General features: G+C 52.3%; 2 protein-coding genes across 5 annotated transcripts; one reads left to right on the top strand and one right to left on the bottom strand.

The window, feature by feature from the left end:
* Positions 1 to 91: 91 nt before the first annotated feature.
* Positions 92 to 9,116, top strand: RBBP4 (RB binding protein 4, chromatin remodeling factor). Of its 2 annotated transcripts, none has more exons than XM_080378432.1 (12): positions 92 to 281; positions 1,266 to 1,410; positions 2,062 to 2,207; positions 3,524 to 3,697; positions 4,602 to 4,717; positions 4,886 to 5,046; positions 5,174 to 5,300; positions 5,415 to 5,492; positions 6,644 to 6,720; positions 6,849 to 6,906; positions 7,002 to 7,112; positions 7,969 to 9,116. In XM_080378432.1, exons 1-12 carry the CDS (start codon positions 266 to 268, stop codon positions 8,032 to 8,034), a joined length of 1,275 nt encoding a protein of 424 aa, XP_080234558.1. In that variant the 5' UTR covers positions 92 to 265; the 3' UTR covers positions 8,035 to 9,116. The 2 variants fall into 2 exon arrangements, with proteins under 2 accessions (XP_080234558.1, XP_080234557.1); XM_080378431.1 differs by having other exon boundaries at positions 1,263 to 1,410.
* Positions 9,117 to 9,519: 403 nt separating this feature from the next.
* SYNC (syncoilin, intermediate filament protein) lies at positions 9,520 to 16,851 on the bottom strand. 3 transcript variants are annotated; one of them, XM_080378399.1, is made up of 4 exons: positions 16,737 to 16,851; positions 12,664 to 14,065; positions 11,274 to 11,398; positions 9,520 to 10,100 (listed from the first exon to the last, which is right to left on the bottom strand). In XM_080378399.1, the coding sequence occupies exons 2-4, from the start codon at positions 14,056 to 14,058 to the stop codon at positions 10,037 to 10,039; spliced, it is 1,584 nt and encodes a 527-aa protein (XP_080234525.1). In that variant the 5' UTR covers positions 14,059 to 14,065; positions 16,737 to 16,851; the 3' UTR covers positions 9,520 to 10,036. The 3 variants fall into 3 exon arrangements, with proteins under 3 accessions (XP_080234525.1, XP_080234524.1, XP_080234523.1); XM_080378398.1 differs by having other exon boundaries at positions 16,656 to 16,780; XM_080378397.1 differs by lacking the exon at positions 16,737 to 16,851 and adding an exon at positions 15,518 to 16,518.
* Between the last annotated feature and the right edge of the window lie 4,354 nt (positions 16,852 to 21,205).

The raw sequence follows: 21,205 nt of genomic DNA, 5'->3' as shown, positions 1-21,205 counted from the left end.
CGAGCGCGCTCGCCTGGTCCCTGGCCCCGCCCCGTGCCTCTCACCCATTGGTGGCCGCGGCCTGGCGGCGGGCGCTGATTGGCCGGGGTTGGCGCGCGAAGGGGTGCGCGGCTCCGGAGCGGCACGCAGCGGGGGCAGGAAACAATAGAGCCGCGGCCGGAGGGGTCTGAGCAGGGAGCGGAGGAGCCGCCCGCCTCGCCCAGCCCAGCCCAGCCCAGCCCAGCCCGCCCCGCGCCCCACCGCCGGCCCGCTCCCCCGCCCCGCCATGGCCGACAAGGAAGGTAGGGCCCGCGGCGTGGCGCGGGGTAGGCCCCGCGGCGCGGCCTCCTCCGCTCTGGGCTCCGTGAGGCGTGGAGTACCCCCCCCCCCGTAACGGCTGCTGGTTTGAGGGCAGTGGGGGTGGCTGTGCCGGGGACGCGGCCTATCGGCCTACCCCGGGCCGCGCCAGTCCCCGCGGGCACGGCCCACCGCCTGCCCTCGCCCCGGGGCCGGGCCGCGCGGGGGAGGCCTGTGGCACGGCGAGGCGCCGCCGCCGGGGGCCGGGTCCCTGCGGCCGCCCTCTTCCCGCCTTCCGATCCGGTTACAGCCGAGCCCCAGGGAGCCAGTCGGTGTCCCGGAGCCGGGGCGGCTGGCCCGGGGTGAGCGGGGCGGGCCGTGCTCGGCGGGGGCTGCGGGCTGCGGCCTGCCCGGCGCAGACAAAGGGATGTCACCGGCCCCGCTGCCCGGCTCCCGGGGGGCTCCCAGGGCCCGGCCGCGCCGCAGGGCGGGGGCTGGTGGCAGATGGCGTGAGGAGGCGTGTGGGAGAGCCAGGGCAACGAGGGAGCCTTGGAAAACTGGATTTGGGGGACCAGCAGTTCAAGGCTACACCTAGACCGGTCTGTTTAACAGCAATTGCTGGACCATCCTGCTTTGAAACATCTTTACAATTCTGGCTTTTGCCTCCACGGTACCCCTTGCATCGAGCTTCAGAGTTTTATTATGCTGCCTCTGTTGAGGTGATTAAGTTTGACGTAGTTAACATTAATCCTGAACCAGGATCCAGTGGCAAGCGTTCATATATGCAACAGGATTTTTAATCTTCTAGTAACCACCCCAGTAAAGTAGTCTAATAGCAAACCAGGGTGTGATGCAGTTGGCGCTTTAATCAATTGCCCACTCGGTGTTGCGTATATATTGTAAATATGTTCTTAATACATTCACATAGCTCATACATTCATAAAGGCTAATCAAATGCTTGATTTTTTTTTTAAAAAAACCTCCAGCAGCCTTTGATGATGCGGTGGAAGAACGTGTAATCAACGAAGAGTATAAAATATGGAAGAAGAATACCCCCTTCCTATATGACTTGGTAATGACCCATGCTTTGGAATGGCCCAGCTTGACTGCTCAGTGGCTTCCTGATGTAACAAGGTAAACTGATTATTTTGCTTTTTTTTTTTTAAAAAAAAAAAGCAGAATAATTTAAATTGAGGATCACTTTTTATTAATGTGAGAAGGTATGTGATTCCTGTAAACTTGCCTTGCCAACAGCAAGTTGAGGATTATGAACACTAGAGAGATAATCAGTACAGACAGTTTTAATTTGGGAAAATGTCATCTGTTACTGAGAAGATATTTTCACACATTTGATTTCCATGGTTTTCTTCTTCCAGCTTTAATAAACAAAAACTTACTCAAAAATAAAACTAGATACGGTATCTGTGTAACCACCATTTTGTCCTATGTTTTTATAGCAATGCACTGCTTGCAGTGAATGTTCTTGCACCTCAGAGCTGTACTCAGGAGGAGCTGCTAAGGTCTCTTAAATGAAGGCACTTTCATCCACCACAGGGATGGTGGTCTGTCAAGAGTGTTGTGCTGCAAGAGTTTTAGGTTGAGGTCTTAAATTATGATAAGTGGTTTCCTCTGGAGGAAGCAAGGTTGGTGTTGAAGCAGGAGAGCAGTAAGAACTTCAAAGAGTGTTAATTAGTATAGGAAGCTGTCACCCAAAAATATTGTCATCATCTCAGTATTTTTTTTAAACCCCTTCTTTGTTTCTCATGTAATTCTTTTCCCTTGCAGACCTGAAGGCAAGGATTTCAGTATTCACCGGTTAGTCCTGGGGACCCATACTTCAGATGAACAAAATCATCTCGTGATAGCTAGTGTGCAGTTGCCTAACGATGATGCGCAGTTTGATGCTTCACACTATGATAGTGAGAAAGGAGGTAAGGGACCAAAGATGTGGGCCAGGGCGAGTTTTCACCACTTTTTCCTTCCCTTCTTAATAGAAAATTTGTCTTTCCTTAAAGTTCAGGCAGCAAAGTTCAGCTATTACTTCTAAGCTAGTCAGTTTCTTTTTAAGGGGTGCGCTTACTTAATAGACAAATACATTCCAAAAACATAGTATGTGATGTCTTAATAATATAATGATGAAAAAAGAAGGTGGCAGCCTTACTGCAAAAGTGTGTGTGTGTGTGAAAACCTCACCCCTCCCTCTTTCTTATCAGGAATTGACGTTGAATTTCATGGAGTACTACTTTCTGGTATTTTTATTGCCACTTTTACATTACATAAACTCTTCCAGTGAGAAAGTCACTTGTATAAAAGAATATTTCAGAGGAGTGTAACATTTCAAATGTTCTTCTCTTGTCTGAATTCTGCTGCCTGACTGTTGTACCAGCCCCTCTTGGATAAGAAAATTACTGTGTTTTGTTCAGCATATCAGGCTTGAATTTGATGCTTTCTGTAATCTTAGTTGGCTGTCAGCACTGCTACAAATTAGGTGTTTCTCATGTTTACTTGGTTGAATCAGTCTTTCTACCTGGTGAAAGTCTGTAACAATCCAGTGTTTGCTCTTCTTTTTGCTGGTAGCCTGGATTGTGCAATTAGTGTTTTGATCTTTGGGCTTCTTAAGAGTTATTCATGAACACAGTGTTGTCTAATAAATTACTTCTGTTCTATTTTAGTATTTATTAAGAATATACTACTCCAATTTAAAAACAAAACAAACAAACCCTCTGTATTTTTGCCAGAACGGTGCTGTGCAATTTTGTGAACTACTAAGTTACTGTGACTTTACTTACAAAGATCAGGTAGCTATAGCAAGTTATATTAGTCTTACTTAACTTAAACGCAGTGCAGCAATTGTGTCTTACCAGAAATTTGTGTATTCTGCAATGCTGATCTGCGTTATATTTGAAAGTGCAGTTACAGCACATCTGTTTCATATGTACAACCCATCTTTGTTCCAGATAAGAGTTTTAGATATGATAAATCTGGGGCTTGAGTTGTTAGATTTGAGATAGTAAAAAATTTTCAGGAAGAAATGGTCTTTAACTTAGCCAAAGTCCTGATATTTTGACATTACACATACAGTACAGACGTTTAAAACAACATGCCGTTTCAAAACTGGACTCTTTCAGTTACAGTTGTGATTATCTTTCAGAATAAGTGCTTGGTAGTACCAGTAACTGGGTCTGGATCTTTGTGTCTTGATCTCAAACTGGCTTTTTATTTACAACTACTAAATTCTTACTTCCAGAGTTTGGAGGCTTTGGATCAGTTAGTGGAAAAATTGAAATTGAAATCAAGATAAATCACGAGGGAGAAGTGAACAGAGCACGTTACATGCCACAGAACCCATGTATCATCGCTACCAAGACTCCATCCAGTGATGTCCTTGTCTTTGATTACACCAAACACCCTTCTAAACCAGGTGTCTGCTTCTTTTTTATGTCTGCATTTCAGAGATCAGCCAGCCCTTCCTTACAAAGACATTGATGCAGTGAAAAAGAGGTTAAAAAGTTTTGTGGATTGCATATTGTTTGTGATCTTAGGGGAAAGTGGGTATTTAAGTTAAAGGTGTTTGGTAAAAGGTTATTTCATATGAAGTTTAAATGTGGAAAGGTATGCTTTTTACCTTTCGCTGCTTTACTGTGTGTTTTGTCATGTCACTGTATGTGTTGGTATTTGGGATGGTAGAAGGTGGCTTTTTGGAAACTGATTTGCTGGGTAGCTGAGCTGTTGTCCTGATACCATGTAAGGGTATTAACGGTCATTTACTGATGAACTCATCAAGACTGTAGAGTAACTAGCCTTCCCACTTGAGGGGGGGAGCAGAAGTGCCTTTCTTGCTTCAAAGTGCAGTTGGAGATGATGAGAGAAAGAAAAATAACATCCCAGCAGAGCGTTCAGGAAGAGTTTGTTGAGCAGTATCTGAGATGAGCTGCTATTCTTCCGACCAGCTAGACCAGGTGACTCCTGCCAAAGCATGGAGGTGGCTGCTGGACTTCTTTAACTCTTCAGCCGCTACTGTAACGCTTGTTTAGAGCGGACCACTGCTAGGCCATCCAGCCAAAAAAAAAAAAAGGGGGGGAAGCTTGGAAAAACCTGCAATGTGCTTTTTATTAAGCTAAGAAGACAGACTGCTCTGTGTTGTCTCAGAGCATTGTTTTAAAGAGGAGATTCTTCAGTCAGGGAAAACGCTTTGACATTTTCAATAGAATCCTCTAACCTTTCGAGCAAGGTTTAGTAGAGCACAGTAAAACTTAATGCCAGCTATTCCAGGATGTGCTGGAAATGATACTAGGCACTGGAGTTCTTACGGCACCTCTTTACAGACCCTTCTGGAGAGTGTAACCCTGATCTGCGTCTTCGTGGACACCAGAAGGAAGGTTATGGGCTGTCATGGAACCCAAACCTGAGTGGGCATTTGCTTAGTGCTTCTGATGATCATGTGAGTACTTTAAATATAGCTGGGGTACAATCTGCACTTTCTGTCCCTTGGCAAAGGTAAAAAAGACTTTCTTCTTTTTTTTTTCTTTTTTTTTTTTTTTTTTGAGGGGGAGGAGGTAGGGGAGGTAGAGAGTGTCCAAAGATGCAGTTTCTAATTTTTTTTTTAAAGACCATTTGCTTGTGGGACATCAGTGCTGTTCCAAAAGAAGGCAAAGTAGTGGATGCAAAGACCATCTTCACAGGGCATACAGCAGTAGTGGAAGATGTATCTTGGCACCTGCTCCATGAATCTCTTTTTGGATCTGTTGCTGATGATCAGAAGCTCATGATGTAAGTGGGGTGACAACGTCTTCAGAAACTGAGTGTTTCTGTCCCTCTTGCTTTCCTGTCTCCTTTTCAGTCCCTAGGTAAAATGGGATGTAAACCTTTGTTTCAATTCCTTGTTTTCCCTTTGCAGTTGGGATACTCGGTCAAACAACACCTCCAAACCTAGCCACTCAGTGGATGCTCACACAGCTGAAGTCAACTGCCTCTCTTTCAATCCCTATAGTGAGTTTATCCTGGCTACAGGATCAGCTGATAAGGTATCTTGATAATCTACCTTGAACTTGGGAAATGCTTGTTTAGTTTTTGACATGTAAGTGTGGATGTATGTATTGGTTACTTAAACAAAGTGTTTGGTTGGTTTTTTTTCCTAGACTGTTGCTCTATGGGACTTGAGGAACCTAAAACTGAAGTTGCACTCCTTTGAATCACATAAAGATGAAATATTTCAGGTATAATAAAGTGTCTTTTTCCTTTATGCACACAGGCTTAGTTCTAACTTAGCTGTCCTGGAAAAAATGAAAAACATTCTCTTCTACTGTATGTTTTCATTAAATGTACTTGCACTTAAAAACTCATCTATTCTTCTCTCTCATCTGCTTATAATTTTCTGGCTTATTGTTGTGGAGCTGTGTAGCGCTCAGTGTGGGGTAGAGCTCCAGTACAGATAAGAGTACTTATCCAGAAAGCCAGGCCAGACTGTAACAAAGAAATGGTCGAGAGCTTTAACCACAACAGAAGGGTGAAATGCTAGCAGTACACCGTAAATGTAAATTATTCATGGCCGCAGACTGAAGCAGGGAGGCACAGTGAAATGGCTGCAGTGTTTTCATCTTCTCGCTTGGTCCTGTAGGAAGGCTTTAGCCAGTACCCATTAAAGGGGATCACCGGAACATCCTGTGACAACCAACAATTGCTAATTTTGCTGGTGTAAATATAGAATGTAACATCATGGGTAGCACGTGCTCAGCAGATACAATATTTCCATCCCCAGCTCGTGCCTTACTCAGAAGAAAAATATGTGGAATTTTTTTCGTAGAAGGATTGCTAGTTAAGACTGTAGTTACCTCTAAATAAAATTACACATGGAATCCTGAAATGTCAGGTTAGTGTGCAGAATTATGTGTTCTCTTTCTAATCCTGTGATCCTATTAAGTGGTATCTTTTGGAGATTTATCTCCAGCACAAGTAGTAAATGTGAGCTTTTGGGCAGCTTATGCTTAATTACAGTGATTTCCTTTCATGTGTAAAGTGTACCTACCACTTAAGGAATCCATGGTTTATATTTGTGCAATCCTTTTTAAGGTAAGGAGCAGCTAATAGCTTTGAGAGTTGTTTGCACTTCGTAACTTGTGGTCGCTGTTAGAGGAAAGGTTACATGGGGTACCTTTTTGGTGCTCAAATGCCTTGTTCCATGTGTGAATGTTTACAAACCTACCTCCTATGTTAGGATGTTATTGGGTGTACTCGTATTTCCAGTTAGTATCAATTTGAATTCTCGTAGAGCTTTTGTGATACAAAATAGTGGTGTTTGTTGTGAACGTCAGTCACGTTACAGCTTCTTAAAACTTAACTTCCTTTCTAAATTCATCCTTGTCTGTAGGTTCAGTGGTCTCCCCATAATGAAACTATATTGGCCTCCAGTGGCACTGACCGCAGGCTAAATGTCTGGGACTTGAGGTAAATCCCAAATCAGTCACCTTGTCCTGACAAAATATTACTGATGAATGGCATTGCACTTCAAAAAACAAACCACCCCCAACCTTTTCATTTTTCCTGTCTTTTTTTTTTTTTTTTTTTTTTAACAGTAAAATTGGAGAAGAGCAATCCCCTGAAGATGCTGAGGACGGTCCCCCGGAGCTGTTGGTAAGTTTTTTGAATCTCATTGATTGCTTTGGCCTATTATTCATCTGTGCGATGTAGATTTGAAAACATTCCCCTTTTTGTTTCCCCTATACTAGTTTATTCATGGTGGTCATACTGCAAAGATCTCTGATTTCTCCTGGAATCCAAATGAACCCTGGGTAATTTGTTCTGTATCAGAAGATAATATCATGCAAGTCTGGCAAATGGTAAGTTGTTTGGGAAGGTGCAGGAAGTGGCAGATAAGAGAGAGTGTTGAACTGCCTGTATTTCAGCATTCCTGCTTTTATTTACAGCTCTCAGAATTCACTCGCTTTGTAGCGCTGCTGAAATCTCAAAGGGATAGTGAAATGTGCTTTAAGTTTGGTTGAAACAATGGTTTACAAATACTCAGAAACTGTTTTGTGTTTCTCAGGATTTAAAAAAAGGAAAATAAAAGTGCAGAAGCAAATTTTGCCCTGTGTTTGAAGGAAAACTGTGTGTGAGAACCAGAGATTGAGGTTTCTGTTAGTTACTGTCTTAAAGAATAAAATCTTTGCAAATGACGTTAACGTCCTCCTCAAGATAGAGCAAGGTGGTGGTGAACAGGAAAAATTTGCTGGCCCTAAATTACCAACTGTTGAAGGTTTTAGAAAACCATCTTGTATTGTTTGAATAACCCTTGAAAGACCATATTCCTAATTTTTGGATAAATTGGTTCGCAGGGGCTTTGTTTTTAGCAACCTTCTGTATGGTCCTTTTGGAAGGAGCTGCTGCTAAGCAGAGGATCTACTAAATATATAGAATGGGTCTGTTAATTGAAGCAAATTTTGCAGTGATCTCTTAACAAGGCGCATTTCCATAAGCTACAGTAACTTACAGGGAACTTGATAAATATTTTGGAGACATGGCTGTTAAGAAAAACATTTGTGATTGCTGCTTTAATGTTAAATGGCCTTGAGGGATCAGGGATGGGTGATACCTATCTGCCGGTGCAAACTGCCAGAACCTTTTGAAGTGTGTGGATGGAATCCCGTTCGGTGTGGTGGTAAATGTTTCTTCAGTTCCTCCATTTCTGTCTCGCAGGCGGAGAATATCTATAACGATGAAGACCCTGAAGGAAGTGTGGATCCAGAAGGTCAAGGATCCTAGATGAGGACCTTTTCCTGTTTTTAGTCTTTTTTTTTTTTTTTTTCCCCTTTTCTTCCCTCTCAACCCTAATATTGACTTAACACTGGTTTTGAGACACACGTAGACTTTGTGTTCAGCCATCCTTCTGTAGATACCATCAACAGGCTTTTTAACCCAGACAGTGAGTGCTCCCTCAGAAAAGGGCTTAGCCCAACTCAGCTGGTAACCGTGCTGTAGCTCCTTGGGTCAGATTTCCTACAGCAACCCTCTTGTGTATAGGGCTGGCTGTCCCATTTTAGTTGCCTTCATCACACAGAGCAAATTTGGTTTTGCTGGGTTTTCTTCTGCCTTTTAGCTTGCTACAGCTGTGGGCTTTTGCCTGATTTAAACAAAAGTTAAAATAGGTAGAGCTGCCGGAGTATGCTTGAGCCAACGGAGATGATACAAGTGTTAATCCACTGGCAGTTCAGAAATGGTGTGTGGAAGGTCTTGTCCTCTTCAGTGCAGCTCAAAAGTCTTGGGATTCCTTTAGTTAATCTGTTACCTTGATTTTTCTGCCTCTGCAGATAAAAAAAGACTTGCAGATTCTGACTTGAACTGAAGTCAAGAAATCAAATTTTTTTTTTGTCTCTACTAGTAATTCTGGGTTTTCCATTCCTTCCTTCCTTTCTTCCTTTCCCTTTTCTCCTGTCTGCTGGGCAACAGCGTTTTCAATTCCTTAGCTATTCCTGCAGAGCATCGTTCACCTTCCATGTATTTTGCTCTATTGTGTGTTTCTTGAGCTGTGTTTTCACATATATTTCTTTCCTTTCTGTGAAATGGTTTTTAAAACTTGGAGCCACCAAGTTGTAAAGTTGTATGTTTTTACCAACTGATGTACCACAGATGGCATGCTGGTAACCTAAAACAGCATTGGTAGCTGGTCTATGTAAAGCAAATTAAATGTGGATGAACTATTTTTTTTAGGAGTTAGTCCTTGACCACTAGTTCCTGCACATCTTCCACTAGGGTGTCCTGTTCCACCAGCAACCTGTTACTCTCCGTGCTCCTCATGACTAATTGCGTGTAAGTGCTTCAGATGGAATAAATTTTTTCTACGTAAATGCTGTGTAGCTTTGTGATTTTTTTTTTTTTTTTTTTTTTTTTTTTGTCTCAAGAGCAAAGTGTACCTCTTCAGAAAGCAGAGGAAGGAGGGGCGTAGTCCCTAGCCATGCGTGCCCTCGAGACTAGGTGTTGCTATAGGTATTGCTTAGTTTGTAACACGTGGACACTTCTCCCCCTTTTGTTTCTGCCGCTTTCTTCGAAATGCGTAAATGAGTACGCAATATCCGAGCAGTCAAGACTGCTCTGAAGCATTCTGAAGTGTGCTGAGCTCTGGATTTAGCCCTGGCCATTGAATTGTATTTTTTAGTCTGGAGCGCGAACAGTTTGACACCCTAAAAGTACCTTAATTTGACACACAAGCTTCTTGTTTTCTCTGAGAGACAGCTTTGAGAATTGAAAGGATCCTTAAACTCCAACCTTTATTTTCAGTGTGAGACTTTTATATAATAAAGTGGAAACCTATTACCCACAAACGAGTTTCTGTGGCCTGCAGTGGAGCATGTCACAATACAGCAGAGACCCTTGAAATACAAAAGAGAACCCTGTTAAAAGGATAAAGCTTCTCTTGCATGTAAACTTTAAAAACCAAACACCCTAACACTGGCTTCCAGAACAATGCTTTCTGTGAAAGGCTGATACAATCCACCTATGGAACAAGACGGGATACGTTTTTCCGAACACAGCAAAACATAAATCTGTTATTCTTCATACATGTCCGTTGTTCAGTGCAAGTTATTTTTCTCTGCTCCTCTGTGGAAAAGCAGTTTTACTACACAATCAACAGCAGTGCCTTCAGAAATAACACAGGAGCAAAGGGAGCGTCTGGTATTCCTGACTTCGGGCAGCTGCTGCACATCAGGTAGGATAAGCAGCAAGAGGAGACGTTCCCCTGCAGATAGAGAAGCAAAGCCTGTCGCTCCTAACAGTCCTGCTCTGCTTTTTCTTCCGATTTGCAAAGGTGTCCGTAGATTTCTAAGCAGCTCCTGTATGGGTAGAAAGTAAAATTTCAGCTACTGAATATTTCCGTAAGGTGCTATGGCTGGAGAAAACGGGGAAGGGGGGTGGATGCAGTTTCTGAAGAACATTTTTACAGTATGGATGAAAAGTAATTAAACTGGCTCAGTCCGCGGTCTTGTGAGCGTGCGGCCCTAGCTCTTGGCAAACCTGGGATCCTTGGCAAACGCACCAGCTTTAACAGAAGGGAATGTAATTTTTGGTGTGAGCTACGGGAGGAGGCAGCTGGGAGCCGCGCTTAACTCTGAGGCAGCCGGTGCAAATGTGGAACCCAACGAGGTGTCCCAACACGCGAGAAGCTGCACGCGCTATCGCTTCCACGTGCAACGTGTCGATGGCCAGGAGTTACGAGACCGCGCTGCTGCGCCCAGGCTTGTGTTGGTCTGTGATCTAGAAGGATCCCAAGCAGCAAAGACGTGGTGGTGTTGGGATCTGGTCTGAGTGCAGTTACTTTCATTAATACATCTTGGAGTGGCTGGTGACGAGCTGGAACAGAGCTCTGATGCCCTGTGCTAAGGTCTCGGATAACAGCCAATGGGACCTGTTTGTGGTAGGGAATATCCTCCTGTGGTGTGCTGGCGTGGGGAGGTTTGAGTGAGGAGGGGGAGAAAAGGACACTAAAGTAGCAGTGAAGCTACAGAAGATGGTTAAGTGTGTGTAGAGCTGAGACAGGAGTAATACAGAACTGCCAAGTTTGGGAGGAAAATAGGCCACAAACTTACCGACTTTAAAACACCCCATGTAATGAAGAGCTGAGTGAAAGCGGCACCAGAGTGACCGGGAGGAGAGCGTTCTCTCCCAGCCAACAGCATCCACAAGTTCCCCAAACCTAAGCCTCAGCTCCTTCCCACCCATTTTTAAGGAAACCAGCACTTCAGGCTGCCACACCTGCTTCTTGGAAAGCAGCCTCCACTCCTCTGCCGTACAGGAATTTCCATAAATCCCTATTTGCTCTTTGGTAAAGGGTCTGGAGTTCCCACTGTGCTGCCCCACCAGACCCCTTGCTCACACACAGGCCACATGCCCCCAAACCAGGAGAAGCCCACGGTGCTGACAGCAGTGTGACCACCGCTCAGCACCCCAACCTCTTCACCATCCTCCTCCCAGCCCCTCCGCACCGCCGGGATGAGACACAAACGGACTTGTAGATAGAGAGCTCCCGGTGGAGGCTGGTCCTCAGCTCCTCCAGTTCCTGGTTCTTGCGCTGCTGGAGCTGGACCCCGTTCTTCAGCTCCTTCAGCCTGTCTTCCAGCTCCTCCACCTGCTCCTGGGGAATAAGAGACACGAGCGGATTAGCTGGAGGAGGAAGGCTGCCTCCGTGCCTGCGCTCCACCACTGCCCACGCTCCCGTCGGGATCAGCCGATCAGTGGTGTTGGTCTGGGCAAGCCGTGGGCTGGCCAACTGCCGTCTGCAAAAACCTCTGCCCAAAAGCTTTGCTTTATTACCAGGGTGGGAGCCTGGGCTGGGCTGTGATGCGCTGGGTCCTCATGCTTCGCTCGGCTTGTTGCTTTTGTCCCCTAGACTACTTGGGGGGTGTTTTGAGAAGCTGTCAGATCTGTATAAACCTATGAGTCAGGAGAAGATAATGAAGGAATTTGGGTGAAAGAAAACGTGGAGAGATGCCTCAGAGTCCCGTCCTCCAAGGGGGATTGCACCCTGAAACCCAAGACAAGCAGTTTTGCAGGGGCTGGTGACCCGGTGCCCAGCTCAGGGGGGAGCAGAAGCGATGGAGGGGACACACACCAGCTTCCAGAAGCTGCTCAGAGCCAGGCTGGGAGGAGGCAGCGATTACGAGCCGAGAACAGGGAGTGTTGAAACGGGAGAGATTAATCGTGGAGCCTCTTTGCCAAATGTGCTCTTGCAGATATTGAATTGCCTTGTCCCTCAGGACACTGCTGGGAGGGATGCCTGGCACAGCCAGAAATAACCTTCTGGGGAGGCAGCCCGGCCCCTGGGCTGTGGGTGCAGGGGGTGAGACCCCTCCTGGCATTGGGAAGGGCAGGATCTGCCCTGGCAGCACTGGGCTTTTAAAGAAAAGCCACCTTTATTTAAAACTGGCTTTCCCAAGCCCCCCAGCTCAGCCCTGTGCTAGTACAAGCTGTGGGAAACCCACCTGTGCTCAGCAGCATCGCTCAGCTCTGCCGCTGGCCACCTCCGGGAAGGAAACCCCCGTTCCCTCTGCCTCATCCCTGCTTGCTGGGGCCATTTCCAAGGGATGGGTCAAAACCAAGTGAGAAGATAATCAGGAGAAACCTTTTTTCCCCAGCAGCTCATGGGGTGAAGCCCCAGCACTCTCCCACCGCATCCCTCCAACCCTGGGTTTGCCCCGCGCCCAGGGGCTGCTGCTTCGCCTGGCCCGTGCCAAGGCAGGGGATGCTTTTGGCTTCAACCAGCAGGAGATATTCCACCTCCTCCCCCTCCTCCCCCACCCCACGAGCAAAACCTTCAGCATCCATGTTTCACCCGCTGCAAAGAATGACTCCTGCTCTCTAAACGAGGGGGGGTGAGGGGTGCCCAGCCGGGGCACGTACCCGGTACTGCCCGACCTCTTCATCCCGCTTCTGCTTGACGAGGATGATCTGCTCCTCCAGGCTGCGGTTCTGCAGCCGCAGCCGGCTGACCTCCCCCTGCAAGGGCCGCAGGGCTTCCTTCATGCCCTGGATCTCCCCCTGCATCTCCTGCAGCGCCTTCGCCCCTGCCTCGCGTCTCTCCAGCAGCCGCAGCAGCTGGGGCTCGTAGTGCTCCTCCAGACCCCGCCGGCTCTCCGCCACGAAGCTCTCGAACTCCATGGAGAGCCGGCGGCTCTCCTGCAGGTACAGGTTATCCTGGCGAGACGGCGGAGCCTCCAGCCGTTGCTTCAAAACCTCCTTCTCCTTCTCACAGGTCTCCTTCAGGCGGGACAGTTCGCCCGAGAGCTGCCCAGCCTGGGTCTCCAGCTCCCCCCGGTAAGCGGTGTGCTGGGAGAGGTCGTGCCGCCGGCTCTCCAGCTGGTACTGGCAAGCCACGCACTCCTTGGTCACCTTGAACAGCTTCTGCTTGATCTGCCGGATCTCATCCTTCAGGTTGTCCCTCTCCAGCTCCACTTTGGCCAGCAGCCGACAGGCTGCCTGGATCTCCTCGTGGGCATGGCGGATCTCCTGCAGCGCCGGCTCCCGGAGCTGGCCCAGCTCCACGATCAGGCTGTCTCGCTCCTTCTCCAGCTGCTCGACGGCTTCGATGCACTCTTGGAAGTAATTCCCCAGCTCTTCCAGCGTCAGGCACTGGTGCTCCGTGCCATCCACGTCCAGGGAGCCGCCTGCCCCCTCTGCATCCATGTCCAGTGGGATCCCCGTCCTGTCTGTGTCCGTGTCGGCTGGGATCCCTACCCTCTCTGCATCCATGTCCAGTGGGATCCCTGTCCCATCTGCGTCAGCAGGGATCCCTGCCCCATCTGTGTCCATGTCCAGTGGGATCCCTGCTCCATCTGTGTCCACATCCAGTGGGATCCCTGCCCCGTCCACATCTAGTGGGATCTCTACTCCACCTGCATGCACGTTCAGCGGGACCCCCGTCCCTCCTGCATCCATGTCCAGCGGGATCCCTGCTGCGTCCACATCCAGCGGGATCCCTACTTCATCTACATCCACATCCAGCGGGATTCCTGCCACATCCAGGTCCAACGGGATCCCAGCCCCGGCCGCATCCTTGCCCAGCTGGGGACTTGACATGTTTAGCTCCGAGGAAGTGTCCCTGCCACCTGCCTGCAGCTCCTGGCAGGTGTCTGAGCTGCCCGTGCATGGGGGTGTCACCCGCAACCCCCCTGCTGGGTCTGATGGGCTGTGTGCCAGGTCCGGGTGCGGAGCAGCTCCTGCAGCTGCTCCCTGTGGGGCTGAGGATGCTCCGGCTTCATCCAGCTGCAGCTCCAGAGGGGGCTCAGGCTCTGCCATCAGGTCCCTGGAAAGGAGAGCAGATGTGAATCAGAGCAACGAGTGTAACAGGTCTCAGCCCTTCCCCTCTGCCCTGCGGGATGCGGGTGCCCTGCAGCAGGCTGAGCTGGGGGTGCTCTGGCTATGGCCCTGCTGCTGTGACTGTCCCCATGTCACCCACAGGCTGCGCAAACCAGGCAGGACCATGCTGGCGTGCTTGGATGACAGCTTGGACCCAAACTGTCATCTTTGGCATGGGCCAAAACAAGGGAAGAAAATCCTCTTGAAGTGACTGACTGCGCGGAGAAAGAGCGAGGGATGCGAACCCGGACCCCAAAAATGAGAGGTGCTTCAGTGCCGACGGGAACTGCCACCATGTCACAGCTGATCTCCCCCAGTGGCACCGCTGTGGGCGCTCCCAGGAAAACTTGCCGGGATTTTAGCATAACCTCATGGCAAGGGAATGTGCTGCTAAAGCGCAGGCTGGCTCCAAGACGGCAGAGATGGAGTAAAGCACCGCATGCACCGCGTCCAAGTGAGCGGCAGAGATGGAGTAAAGCACCGCATGCACCGCATCCGAGTGAGCGGCAGAGATGGAGTAAAGCACCGCAGGCACCGCATCCGAGCAAGCGGCAGCTTCCACAGCAGGAGCACTCCGCTTTGCAGAGTCATCCGATCCTGTCATTGTCCCCAGCCCCGACACCTGCAGCTGCCACCACCAACCACCCGCGTCTGACATTCACCGGGCACTATTTGGGGTAGGATGGAGAGGACAACCCGCCGGGATGAGCCGGGGCTTTTCCTGCTGCTTCCAGGAGCCGGGGCCGGTGGCTTGGGTGGGAGGATGCTCTCACCTCCCGGCCACGCTGCTGAGCTCCTGTCTAGTCATCCCCCAAGGAATGAGCGCAGACTGGCACAGCCCTCAGCTCGCAGCAACGGCTCGATGGAAAGAACTGATTTTCACCGATACTTTCTCTCCTAATAAGGGAGTTTTCGGCAGCGATGACACATCGCAGCCTCCACGGACCCAACGGCCCAGTGGCTGGAGAGGGGCAGCGCCTGGAAAGGTGGGGAAAGGGCTCCGCTTTGGTTTTCCTTGCCCTCCTCCAGTGCCAGCACTTATCAATTCTCCAAGTTCTCAGCTCTGCTTTGCATCAGCAGGGTGGGAGGGGAGGGCAGGTGTCCCACCTTGGCAGGTGGGGTGTGGGGGCTTGCTCCCACCCACCGCCCTTTGTCCCAGTGCCCCTCAGCATTCCCGGGTCCCCCCAGAGGGGCTTTCCCCGCCTAGTCACTCCTGAGGGTCCAGAGATGCTCCCCAGGTGCCAAACCTCAGATCCCCCCACCCCACCCCTGCACCCCAGGCTTTGGCAGCTCCCTCACTTGCCCTATGCCCCCCACCTCACCGAGGATCCCGCGCCCATGGGACTCCCTCCCCGGTGGATACCAGCCTCTTCTTTGCTCACCCTGGGTGGGCTCTTACCTTCCTCCCCTGGAGCCCAGCGCCTCCGGCTCTGCGCTGCACATGGGCTTTGCATGGGGCGGGGGGCAGTTATTAATAAACAGGGCTGGAAATCAGACTCCCCGGAGCAGCCGCTTCACCCAGCCACCGCCTGCAGTGCCAGCTGCGGGTGGCTGCCTCCCTCCGCCCCGGAGAGGAGGAGGAGGCGGAGGAAGAGGAGGAGGAGGAGGAGGAGGAGGAGGGGGAGGTGGAGGAGGAGGGCGGGGAAGGCCAAGCTGCCTGCATCCCTGGCAGAGGCAGCCTCAAGGGCTGGCTGCAGCCAGCCTGCATCCCTGGGGAGCATCCCCCCGCAGCCCCCCACCCCACTCCGGCTGTTCCTACCCGTGATTTATGGTGGAGGTTTGCGTTTTGCCCCCTCCAGTCCGTCCCTTCCCACCACACTGGTGGCTCCTTCCTGGGAGCTGAGGGGCCCCATCCTGCCAGGGTCCTGGGCAGGATGCAGGGGGCTGGGATGGGGACTGGGAGTGCTGGGGAGGGGGCTGTGTGCGGTTTGCCTGCGACACGGGCGGCTAGAAGGGGAAATGCTGGAGGATGCAGCACATGGCCGCCCAGTGCTGTGGCCTCATCCTGTGCACGGAGCAGGGTGCTGAAGGGTGCTGGCAGCACGGCACTGCACTCCCCTTGGTATTTATTAAAGTATATTAATGTATTAAATACCAATATCTCAGGATTCTTTAGATGCCCCAGGTGGGCCCCACCAACACCCCAGTCATGGAAGAGCGCAGCCACTGCTTCCCCTTCCAGCCATGCCCTCCCTGCCCCCCCTTTTCCGCCCGTTCTGGGGGTGAAGGGGGTGACATTTTGCTCTGCCAAGCCCCACGGTGTCTGTGGCACTGCCGCTGCTGCCCTCGCTGCCCACAGATGTGGTTTCCCACCTCTGCTCACCCGCCGGCCACAGGTTGCCCATCCCCATCCTCCCCTGCCATGGCATCCTACCCCACCCCTCCAGCACTTACATCTTTTACATATATTCATACAAAATACATACTTTAGCTATATCACCACATTGCCACGGGTGCAACAGCACGAGGGCACGGCATGGCCAGTGGGTGCTTGGCCTGGCCCCCCCCCCCACGGTATTAGAGCCAAGCGAGCCTACCTCTGCCGGGGCCCGATCCTGCCCGCTGCCGCGCCCCAGGAAGCCGGTACTCCCTGCTCAGGAAGTCACCAGCTTACGTACCCCAAAATCACCCAGCAACGCACGCCACAGCTTGCAACATCGCCTAGTGCCACCCTGTCCCCGCGTCACTGACACCGTCACTGTCACCTTGCCCGTGCCTTGCACGCTGCCCGGCTGCCGAAACCAGGTTTAAAATAACTGTGCTTGTCCATCTCCTGGGAACAGAGCTTTAAAAGGAAAAGGGAGATTTGGGTGGATTTTTTTTTTCTTCTTTTTTTTTTTTTTTTTTCCACCCTGTTGCTTTTTTCAGCATGACACACCTTCTTTTTCTCTATATTTTTTTTTTCCATGGAGTGCCTCTGTTTGTGCCGAGACTTTTGACTCAATAGGAGAGGAATGCTGTTAATTCGCACAAGTTGCGCGTATAAATATATATCAAGAGCGAAACTGCCAAGGGGGAGAAACCTGCAGGTTGGGGGGGGAGCTGGGACCAACAAACCCTTGTAGGGGATGGGGGGATGATGGCAGCAGCGTGGCCAAGCCCCGGCTGGGCTGGATGCGATGAGCTGCCAAGGGCAGGGTGGGGATTGAGGAGCCTCAGCTGTTCCCGGTAAGTGGATACCCCGGCCCTGGCCCCGGCGTGGGGATGTTTTGTGGATATAACCAGGCAACGGTCAGCTCTGGTGTCGGCAGCCGGACCCCGGTGCGCTCAGCGGAGCCCGGCCGGCCGCAGGCACACGCCAAGTCCGGACGTTGCCTGTGAAGCGACGTGGACTTTGGTCCGGTAAACAGAGCTGGCGGGGAGTTATCGGCGGCGCTGCCGGAGGGGAAAGCAAAAGGCAGGAGCGTATGTAAGAGATGAAATGTTGTGGCTGGTGGAATAAATGGTGGTGGCTCCAGTCACTGCCCTGCCCCACCACCCCGGCACGGAGCCAGTGAGCGGCAGACGGGGCCGTGGGGGCAATGAGCAGCAGTGGGTTGCTTTGCCTCCCCTCGGGTGACCTGGCGCTGGTGGCACCAGCCCACTTCCCGGTGGATTTTTCCTTCCTGTCGCGCATGGCAGACCTGCCCCAAGGGCAGGGACAGAGCTGGCACTGCGGCCTCACCGCCCTGGCACCACCATCTGGGCACGGCCACCCTGGCACCGCCGCGGCAGCCCTGTCCCTGTCCCCATGCTGTTCCCCACAACCTTTAGGGGCAGGTTTGAAGGAACTTCACCCAACTTTGGCACCTCCTTGGCCAGAGGCTCTGGCACCAGCAGCAGCACCATGAGGTGCCCAACCTGCCCAAACGCCAGCATCGGTGGGACGTAGCACAGCCACCCTGGGTGACAGCGCCAGCCCGGCGCCACGCAGCTCCCTGCAGCTCTGTTTGCCAAGGGCGCGGGGGTCCGGCTGAGGCAGGGGCAGCGGTGCCAGCCCCGGCCCCCCGTGCACAGGAGCTGCAATCTGATCTCAGGGGGAAAGTGTGATTCATCGCTGGAGCTGGGAGCGCTTCCAGGGACAGATCCTGGCTCGGAGGGCAGCGGCACCATGCGCTCGCTCCTGCCCTGCCCTTGCAAGGTGGCCCCTTTGCCCTGGCTGGGTGGGGGGTCCCCGGATGAAGCCATAGCTGCTGCGTGGAGATGGCACACGGGGGCATTTGCCCAGGCCTGGGGGGTTGGATGCCACTGGCCCCTTGGGAACAGCCTGGCTCGCTTTGCCTCCTGCCTCAGTTTCCCCAGCTGAGAGCTTGGTGCCCACCATGGCAGTGATGCAGGGGTACTGTGGGAGCCGGCACGTGGTGAGCACCGCGGTTGAGTCCCAGGGGCTGGCACCTGGGGGGTCATCATGCATCCACCACAGAGATGCCAGACCCGTCACACAGCTCCTGGTGTACCAGCCTGGGCAAAGAGGCTGATCCTGCAAGAGGGAGGCGAGGTCACCCAATGAGGCTGGAGGAGGAGGAGGAGGAGGAGGAGTGCAGTGCGGGCATATGCCCAGCTGGGGCAGAGATGAAAGGGGGAGCCTGAAGGTGCCATCTGCCCTGCAGCGACCTTGGGAGCTCCCCGGGAGCAGAGCCAGACCCTGGCCCCAGGCGCCTGTGGTTCCTGCTTATCTGGGTGCTGAGTCCTGCTCTGCCCTGCAGCGAGACGGGACCAGGAAAGCGCCGTTCCTGCCATAGCTGCTCCCAAGGGAGACGCTGGCTCAGCCAGGGGAGATGAGCGGGGATGGGGGGGTGTGTCCAGCTGCCGGCATCCAGCAGCGCAGCCCATGCGAGTGTGTCTGCTCCTGCTCCAGCTTTATCTTTTTCCAGCCAAGATACCAGGCTTTAAACACGCGTGTCACGGCTGCCTGTCCCGGCAGCTCCCATGGCAGCCTCCGGTGTGCGTGTGCCACCCTGTGCCACCTACGGGTGCCCCAAGCAGCGGTCCCGCAATGCCCACCACAGCTGCGTGCTTGCATGTGTCCATGCAGATGTGTGCATATGTGTGCACAAGCAGCCCCGTCACAAGCAGCTGATGCAACAAGTGACCCACGTTATCAGCAGCCCGTGTGCTTGTGCGATGGCGCTGGCAGGGGCCGACGTGGCGGGGTCAGGGCTGAAGGTGCAGGTGAAGTTGTGGTGATGGACACCCAGTTTTGGTGATATCCCCAACATCGTCCCAGCTCCCTCCTGGAGCTGCTAGCTGCCAGCCGTGCTCCGGTCGTGCCGGGGGATTTCACACCCCGAGTCTGGGGCTGCCATGTGCCCTCAGCCCCACTGAGTGCCTGCCACCAGCTGTGGGGCACTTTATGGGGCAAATCAGCCGGTATGTCCATGGCATCCCACACGGCACCGCGTGCCCGTCGGGCACCAAGGCCGTGCTGACCTCCCCGTGGGCTTTCCCTCTGCACTGAACCTGGACGCTCACGCAGAGCAGGAGCTGCCTCTCATGTCCACCTGGCTGGGACACTACAGGCACAGGTGATGCTCCTGGGAAGCGGTGACAGAGCTGTCCCCTTCCAGCACAAGAGCAACCGCTGCGATTTATTCATCACTGTCTCCGTGTGCGCCATGCCGGAGCAAGGAGCCGTTTGCCTTCACTCTACCGATGACTTTCACGGCCCAAGCACCCTTTTATAAACCCCATTTTTAAACCAGCAAGCACAGTGCTGATTTTTAAGCATCATAACAACCAGTCCCCGTGTTCCCAATGATCGCTAGCAGGGTCACTGCCGCCCCAGTGCCGGCGGAGAGGGCTTGTCACTGGGTTTTTCCATATCCTGGGGCAAGTAACATGGAGCAGCTGCTCCAGCTCTGACTCTGGTTCCCGTGGCGGGGATTTGGAGTGAGCGGCTCCTGCTTGGGGATGCAGCGGGGTGGGAAGCAGCACCCACGGGGCTCGGTGAGGCTGGGGCAGCCACGCAAGGACCTTGTCCCCACCGCCCATGAGTGCTGGAGGTGTTAATGAGTAATGAGGGAGCAGCTGTCCCTCCTGCTGCCCCGGTGAGGAATGGGGGCAGAGGACGGGCTGAGCACACCCCAGCGCACCGGCTGCACCAACTCGTGCCACTCCAGCTTCTGTGGCTGCTGAAGCCCGTGATGTGTGGCCGGTAGCTGAGGAGTTTTGGCACCCTGAGGTGCCATTGGGGATCTCACCTCGCAGGGATCAGGCATGGGGGGCTCCTGGGGCACATGGCAGCCCCCCAGCAGGTGCCTCTGCCTTGGTCTCGTAGGAGCTGAGTCCCACCGGCTGCACTCCCCATAGGGTCCCTGGTGTCCTTGTGACCAACCTGGCTGTGCAAGTGGAAAATGAGCTGGGTACCCCACAGGCTGCTGGCGCTGGAGCTCTCGGGGAGGGGGCAAACCTTCCTAGGGGTCTCACAAGGGGCTTTCGGTGCTTTAGGGAGCTCCTGGACTTTCCTTCTCTGCTATGACTGGGGTTGTAGCGGAGGGATGGCTGAAGGCAACCTTCCTCTTCACCTTCCTCCTCCACTTTCCTTGCCCCTCTGCTGAAAGCTCTTTCCGGAGGGTGGCCGATGCTCTCCCTCTCTCCAGGATTATTTGGACAATGCCCCATAACTGTGTGCAAAAATATTTATCAAACTGCTTCTGCTGACAGCTGAGGAGGGGCAAGATGTGAATAACGGCATCTTTTTTTTTTTTTTTTTTGAGGCTAATGACTCGGAAGTTGGAGCTGGCGGCGGAAAGTCAACACAAACGCCTTAATTGGGGATTAGCTTTTCCCCAGCGCAGTTCACCTCGAGGTGGGTCGGCAAAGCCTTGGAGAGCAGTGGCCTGCTCAGCGCTCACCCCGGGAAGGAGCCATTCCCATGGGATCACGGTGGGGCACGGGGATGCCGGGAAATCACTGCCCCACCGTTTCAGCGCTCATTTAGCTCTCGAGTCCTAAATGAACCTGGGTTCAGGGGGGTGAAGGAGAGGGCAACGAGAGGCAGAGACACAAAAGCACCGTGACACAAAAGCACCGTGAGCCCCAGCCCTTCTGCAGCCATCGCCCGGCTTCGGCATTGCGTCCCCGATTGCTGGTACCACTAAGACACGCG

This window comes from Falco punctatus, assembly GCF_963210335.1.
Source record: "Falco punctatus genome assembly, chromosome: 3".
Classification (NCBI taxonomy): Eukaryota; Metazoa; Chordata; class Aves; order Falconiformes; family Falconidae; genus Falco; species Falco punctatus.
The sequence above is the reverse complement of the archived record's forward strand: the minus strand, read 5'-3'. Positions and strand labels throughout refer to the sequence as shown.

What these genes read in the sequence shown, in the direction of transcription:
- RBBP4 (XM_080378431.1), top strand. An exon ending in TTAGTGCTTCTGATGATCAT is followed by an intron (nt 4,718 to 4,885) that starts GTGAGTACTTTA and finishes TTTTTTTTAAAG; the next exon opens with ACCATTTGCTTGTGGGACAT. An exon ending in CTACAGGATCAGCTGATAAG is followed by an intron (nt 5,301 to 5,414) that starts GTATCTTGATAA and finishes TTTTTTTCCTAG; the next exon opens with ACTGTTGCTCTATGGGACTT.
- SYNC (XM_080378397.1), bottom strand. Translation starts at nt 15,561, where the DNA reads ATGTGCAGCGCAGAGCCGGAGGCGCTGGGCTCCAGGGGAGGAAG. An exon ending in CTGGGCTCCAGGGGAGGAAG is followed by an intron (nt 14,066 to 15,517) that starts GTAAGAGCCCAC and finishes TCTCCTTTCCAG; the next exon opens with GGACCTGATGGCAGAGCCTG. An exon ending in CGGGAGCTCTCTATCTACAA is followed by an intron (nt 10,101 to 11,273) that starts GTCCGTTTGTGT and finishes CTACCCATACAG; the next exon opens with GAGCTGCTTAGAAATCTACG.